The sequence below is a fragment of the Coenobita brevimanus genome, chromosome 114 (genome assembly GCF_032717465.1).
Source record: "Coenobita brevimanus isolate Jiangsu-jjx chromosome 114, ASM3271746v2, whole genome shotgun sequence".
NCBI classification, from domain to species: Eukaryota; Metazoa; Arthropoda; class Malacostraca; order Decapoda; family Coenobitidae; genus Coenobita; species Coenobita brevimanus.
The window spans coordinates 1,324,162-1,331,661 of NC_137067.1; the positions used below are offsets into that span (position 1 = coordinate 1,324,162).

The 7,500-nt window shown below is 43.6% G+C and overlaps 1 protein-coding gene across 1 annotated transcript in view; it reads left to right on the plus strand.

Moving 5' to 3' along the window:
- LOC145418440 (beta-3 adrenergic receptor-like) overlaps positions 1-7,500 on the plus strand; it is a 72,973-nt gene that overhangs the window by 34,659 nt on the left and 30,814 nt on the right. The window contains exon 2 of the mRNA XM_080286858.1: positions 2,886-3,012. Within this exon, the coding sequence (XP_080142984.1) occupies positions 2,886-3,012 (127 nt within the window). The remainder of the gene's footprint in view (positions 1-2,885; positions 3,013-7,500) is intronic.

Sequence of the window (7,500 nt, forward strand, 5' to 3'; positions counted from 1 at the left end):
CTTATTTCACGTAGGATTGGCACAAAAAAAATATTGCCACGGGTCTACGTCCTTCCCATAACACTTATGTGGTCGGTTGTTTTACTGGCGAGCAAAACGAGCGAGAATACCTCATCCGAATTTCGGTGTGTAATATTCTTCTCCATACGGCTTGTAAAATATCCCTGCTCAAGGAAGATCAGGGCTATGTCTTCTCAGCTACACTCCTGTTACTCCTACTTGGCTCAAAATTGCCGTCTCTCTATCCTAAATACTAAGCTGGATAGAGTAGCACTAAATGATGATGCTAGTCACGAAGAAGTGCTATGGAATGGGATGTTAAGCTGTACCCTGGCCTTTCACAGCCACCGATCGACGTGAAATGAGCTGAAAAGGGACGAAAATCTGGGCCAAGTTAAGGTGAAAGGAGTGTAGTAAATCTTTTTTCTTTTTTTTTTAGTGCCATACTTTTTCAAAATTATCATTAAATTTTCTCCCAGTGGTTCCAGACTGAGAGAGAGAGAGAGAGAGAGAGAGAGAGAGAGAGAGAGAGAGAGAGAGAGAGAGAGGGAGAGAACGTATACCATCTAGCGACGTCATCAATTTCGTCCCCTTGTTGTGATGGTTAGGGCAGTGTTGACGATCTTCTTGAGAGAGAGAGAGAGAGAGAGAGAGAGAGAGAGAGAGAGAGAGAGAGAGAGAGAGAGAGAGAGAGAGAGGGGTGGGAAATGTACCCGAAAAGGCCCCAAAATAAATCCTTGCTCGCTCGAAAACTTTTGTCAATTGTAATGTGGATTTTTTGTTTCTTTACTTCATCTGACGGAAAACATGGCACCCGCTCCGGCTTCGCGAGTGCGGGTGTAAAGACAACAAAGACCATCAGACCAGAAAGACAACAGGAAACAAATGAAAAAGAAAATATTGCGAGGTGGTCTCTTAGCAGCTCGGTCTGCTGGTGTGGGCGCGGGTCTGGTAGTAGTGAGAGTTGTTGTTATTGTCATTCCTTAACCCCGGTCCGTGTGGGAGAGCAGACCCGTGGACCACAGGTAAGCCAGTGGTTCTGTGGGGCCGTGCTACGTGTACAGTGCAGTACATACACCGTGTAGGGATCCGGCGCCCCCTTGTGGTACACACCGCCTCACCAGGGTCACACCAGGGCCCTTCCCACGGCGAGGTGCGGGGAAATATAAGGTTGACTCCTGGGTGGACGTCGCAGCTGCTCCTCGTCAGTGATGTGGGATTAGGATATGAATAAATGATGCAGGATAGACATTGATAAACGCTAACTGAGTCCTCCCTAGCACTTAATTCTTGGCGATTTATTTTTGGAAATGGGTGGTTGATATCCATTCGCATGCTTTTTTTTTTCTTTTTTTAATGCAGAGTATGGTAATGTTAGAAGGATTTATGTTACAGAATAGGACAGCAGGGTGTAATAAGCAGAATAAATCGCATAGGAAAAGGTATTAGTGACGAGAATACGGGGTTTTTGTGTAAATGACTAGGTGTGAAGCTTACCTGCACCGTCCAAACAACGGGAAGAAATTAGAAATAGCTCTCTCTCTCTCTCTCTCTCTCTCTCTCTCTCTCTCTCTCTCTCTCTTGCTCCCCTCTGTCTGAACCTCTCCCCCTTCCTCTCTCTTCATTCTCTCCCTCTTTCCTCTCTTCCATCTCTCTCTACCCTCCATCTTCTCTTCCTCTTCTGTCCCTTGATTCTCTCCTCTCTTTCTACCTCCTATTCTACTCTCCCTCTTCTCCCCCTCTCTTCTCTCCCTCTCCCTTCTCTCTCCCTCCCTTTTTTCCCTCCAGAAAGGGAGGAGTTTGGAGAAGGAGAGACGAGCCAGTTCCCTTGACGTCAGAGGATAGAGGAAATTAGCTAATCTCTCTCTCTCTCTCTCTCTCTCTCTCTCTCTCTCTCTCTCTCCCTCCCTCCCTCCCTCTCTCTCTCTCTCTCTCTCTCTCTCTCTCTCAAAGCAAATATTTGACCAGGATATAAAGACCTGAACACACACATATTCCCAGTGTCCACAAACAAATGATTCTCTCTCTCTCACACACACACACACACACACACACACACACACACACACACACACACACACACACACACACGCACACTCATTACCTCCCTTCCTCTACTCTAATTGATATGCTTATCTTCCATTCTCACTAATTGGAAAAGGACGCCTCGTTAGAACTTACCAGATCTCTCTCTCTCTCTCTCTCTCTCTACTCCTTTCACCTTAACTTGGCCCAGATTTTCGTCCACATGCAGCTTATTTCACGTAGGTAAGTGGGTTGCAGAAGACAGTACGACGGCTCTAAATCCTTCCCATAGCACTTCTTCGTGACTAGCATCATATTCTAGTGTTTAAGGTGGAGAGATGGCAATTTTAGGCCAAGTTAAAGTGAATCGTGTAATATTTTCACTTTATCATCCACTTGCAAAGATTTAATATCCATATTCATTATTTTTACTCAGTCTATCTATCTGTCTATCTATCTGTCTATCTATCTATCTACCTATCTATCTCTATCTGTCTTTATATCTACCCTTATCTATCTATCTATCTATCCATATTTAACTATGTTCTATCTAAAAATCCATGTATCTTTCTGTCTGTCTCTATATATTATGTATTTCACCCATCAGTTAATTTGTCTATCTGTCTATCTATCTATCTGTCTATCTATCTATCTATCTATCTATCTATCTATCTATCTAACCAGTCTCTCTCCCCTACAGACAGCGTGGTCATGACAGCCGTCCTCCTCTCCCTATTGGCTGTCACCTTCGTCTTCTTCTTTCTATATATATCGACCTACCTACCTACCTATCTATCTATGTACGTATCTATCTATCAGTCTATCCATTTGTCTATCTCACCACTCTCTCTCCCCCACAGACAGCGTGGTAATGACAGCCGTCCTCCTCTCCCTGTTGGCTGTCATCTTCGTCTTTGGAACAGTTGTCAATTCACTCGTCTTCCTAGTCTTCTATCGTCGCCCCTCGCTCAGGTCTCTCTCAAACAGGTAAGCCAGGTGTGTGTGTGTGTGTGTGTGTGTGTGTGTGTGTGTGTGTGTGTGTTTGTCTGTGTGTGAGCGGGCGCGTTTGTGTTTGTACCCACATATAATCCACTATTGTACCTTCTTAAATGAGGGAGAGTGATGCCCAAACTTAACCATATCCCATGCTGGCCAAGTACGAATGTGTGAAGGACCGTGTGTGCATATCAAAGAGCTTCATTTACTGTGTTTACGTGTGTCAGAATTTTACGAGCTATATCTGTATGAATCGAAAAAGAAAAAAAACGAAAACGAAAATTGTTACCTGTCACCTGCTAATGATTAAACTGTCTCCTTTGATCTTTCTTCGATCTAATATCCATCCATTGAATATCCATCCATCCACCTATCTATCTATCTATCTATCTGTCTATCTATCTATCTATCATCTCCACAAAAAGGCACCCACTTCCTCTCATACCAGCCACTGTTGCACAAATATCCATCCATCCACCTATCGATCTATCTGTCTGTCTGTCTATCCCTCTCTCTATCTATATACTTAGCTACCAAATCTATTCATCAGTCCATCCATCCATCCATCTGTCTATTTATCTATCTATCTATCTATCCACCTATCTATCTATCTATCTATCTACATATATATCTATCAATCCCCAGCACCACAAAAACCTACCCATTTCCCTATAAACTAACCACTACCTAGTAAAACACCACATACCATCCACTCTCTATCTATCTATCTATCTATCTATCTATCTCCACCACCACACAAAACTCTACGCAGCAAAAACCACACGCCATCCCAGCCCAAGGACCTTCAGACTCACCTTGGCATTTCTAAGCAATTTCCCGTCATTTCCTTCAAGGTTGGGCTGGAGGAAATAGGTTAATAACTGTTCCTTTATATTTTTCCCCATTTGAGAGGTCCATTTATCCATTTTGAAGCTCTTGCCATAAAGATAAGAGTGTAAATCTATCCAACTCGGCATTTTTTACGGCAGAGCTCCCTAACACCTCTTCCGTAGCGATTTAGTTTTGGATACGGCTGGCTAATGGAGTTATGTGTGTTTTTTATGCAGAGTCGGGTGATATTAGGATGATTTAAGTAACAAAGAAGAGGACATTAGGGTATAATAAGCAAAATAAATCACTTAGGATGAGGTGTTAGGGAGCTTCCTACACCAACGAGACTCAACTATGCTTTTTTCACCTTAACTTGGCCCAGATTTTCGACCTTTTGTAGCTTATTTCACGTAACTCAGTGGCGGAAAAAGACAGTGCTCTACGTCCTTTCCATAGCACTTCTTCGTGACTAGCATCATAATAACTATCGAACTTATAGGCCAATTTATTCCCTTCCTTCTCCATAGCACTTCTTCGTGACAAGTATGATTTTCTAGTGTTATGCTATGGCGTTACATCCTATCCATAGCACTTCTTCGTGACTAGGATCAGATTCTAGTGTTAATCTAAAGTGGCAGCTTAGGATTCGAGAGAGAGAGAGAGAGAGAGAGAGAGAGGGAGAGAGAGAGAGAGAGAGAGAGAGAGAGAGAGAGAGAGAGAGAGAGAGAGAGAGAGAGAGAGAGAGAGAAAGAGAGAGAGAGAGAGAGAGATCAGAGTTTGAGTAGAGCAAATTGAAACAAAGTGGAATATATGAGGGTGGTGGAGGTGGGGATGAGGGTGGTGGAGGGGGTGGGGGTGGGGGTGGAGGTGGACAGGGCGGGGGGTGGGGGAGGGGGGTGGGGGGTGTCTGGGTGGGGGGAGGTGGCAGTGTCAAGTTATCCCCTCACTCGACTAATCATTATTTTCTTAAAGTGACAGAGGGGCTTCCTAACACCTTTTCCTTACCGATTTATTCTATACCTTAATATTCTCTATGCTATTAAAATCGCATTCTAAACCTTACTATTACACCTGTCTATTCTACACCTTAAAATTACACAGGAATTCTATCTGTCTGTATCTGTTGCCAGACTCCTTAATCCTGTAAGGGGTGGCCACAAAAAAATCGCCTCCATGTCGCCCTGTCCCCCACCATTTCACTGCCCTGCTCCCAGCTCACACCCCCCTCTCCCATATACCTCGCCACTCCATCCCTCCATCTCATCCTTGGCCTTCCCATCCCTCTCCCCCCCTCCACCTCTCTCACATACACTCTCCTCGTCAGTCTCTCACTCTCCATCCTCTCAACAATCGAATTCTGCACCTAATTATTCTCTTCTTTACTATTATCATTATTAGATCTAAACTTAATCTCTGTACCCTGACTAAGATTACAACTGTTCTCTCTCTCTCTCTCTCTCTCTCTCTCTCTCTCTCTCTCTCTTCTTCCTCCACCTCCACTGTGGCTATAAATAGAGAGAGAGAGAGAGAGAGGGAATATGGATGATGGTGGAAATGACTGCTATATTGTCATGTAAATTTAACCTTCCTCTCGACCGCTTGAGGGAGAGAGAGAGAGAGAGAGAGAGAGAGAGAGAGAGAGAGAGAGAGAGAGAGAAGGAGATCACGTGTACGAAAAAAATAATAGACTGATTATAACACGTGCTTGAAATAATAACCTCTACACGTGCCTAATAACGTGCATTAATCAATATCATCTCTCACACGTGCCTGAAATAAGCCACTCTCTCACGTACCTGATGCTGAATAGGAGACTGCACGTGCCTGAGACAATAGCATCCCTTACACGTGCCTGAAATAAGCCACTGTCTCACGTACCTGATGCTGATTAGGAGACTGCACGTGCCTGAGACGATAGCATCCCTGACACGTGCCTGAAATAAGCCACTCTCTCACGTGCCTGATGCTGAATAGGAGACTGCACGTGCCTGAGACAATAGCATCCCTTACACGTGCCGGAAATAATAGCGTACGTGCCCCGTCCTTGATACCGGGAGACAAGGACTGGGAGTAAGCTGATTAAGACCCATCCTTGAGGTACTTTGTTGTAGGACCTTAATTAAAGAGAGAGAGAGAGAGAGAGAGAGAGAGAGAGAGAGAGAGAGAGAGAGAGAGAGAGAGAGAGAGAAAAGGAAGATGATTAGATACATAGATAGATAGATGGATTGATGGATGGATGGATGGATGCTGCTACTACTACTACTACTACAACTACTACTACTACTACTACTACTACTACTGCTTCTATTGCTGCTACCATTACCACCACCACCACCACCACCACTACTACCACTACTACTACTACTCTTACTACTACTACTACTAAAAACTAACAAAACTCACATCAATAAAAGAAGATGATACTGAGATACAAGGTCCTGAATAAATGGCAAGTGAGGAGGTGTTTGGAACTCTCAAGGGCATCTCAGAAATCGAACCCGGGACCCTCAGGACACCCCAGACCACCTGTTAGCTCTCCAGAGTTCACCTGACCGTGCATAACCCTTTGATCACCCTGCCACAAACGACCCAATTAGACCTGTGGATGACATGGTTGGGCTGTTAGGGCCCTCTCTACTTAATTGCTTGTTAGGATGGTACTGAGACGAAAGATCCAGTATTTCACCTTTTCTTGTTTTCCTATGTTGGTGAGAGAGGCTTGGTATGTTTCTCTGCCTATAGATGATCCTCTTCCTGGATTTAGATAGATAGATAGAGAGATAGACAGATAGATACAGATAGACTGCAGAAGGAGACAAAAGCTAGCCTAGTATTTCACCTTTTCTTGCCTTCCTCTGTTGGTTAATATTTCTAAGCTGAGAGAGGCTTGATATGTTTCTCTGCTTATAGATGATCCTCTTCCGGGATTAAGATGTTTGGCTTTAGATAGATAGATATATAGACAGACAGATAGATAGATAGATAGATAGATACATTGATTGATTGACCGATTTGATAGTTAGATAGAAAGAGAGATAGATAAACGATATGGAGGTGATTTGTTCGTGGCCACCCTTCCCAGAATTAAGGCTATTGGCTTTAAATAGATAGATAGATAGAAAGACAGAAAGATAGATAGATAGATAGACACACCAATCCCTTGAGAATCTAAGCAGGGCATTCACAGCTGCAAGACAGAGAGCGTAACACCTTTTCCATAGCGAATTATCATTGACATAACACCTTTATATCCCCAGGTGTGTAATTAATGAAGAAACATAGATACAAAAACCATGCGAATGAGCATAAGAGAAGCTTAAGGTGTACTAAGAAAGATAAATAGCTCAGGAAAAGGTCTTAAGGAGCCTTGGTCATCCTACAATCGACAGCGTGCAAGGTTGAATTTATTTTGCAAATCTGGTTTACCATTGCTCTCTCTCTCTCTCTCTCTCTCTCTGATATTGCTAGGTACTGGGCAAAGGGTTACATTAATACTGGAAGCCCTTGTCATTGGTGGTTGGCGCTCTGTCAGTCTCTGTCTGTCTCACTTTCACTCTAATAATTGATGTGTGTGTGTGTGTGTGTGTGTGTGTGTGTGTGTGTGTGTGTGTGTGTGTGTGTGTGTGTGTATGTGTGTGAGACTGTGTT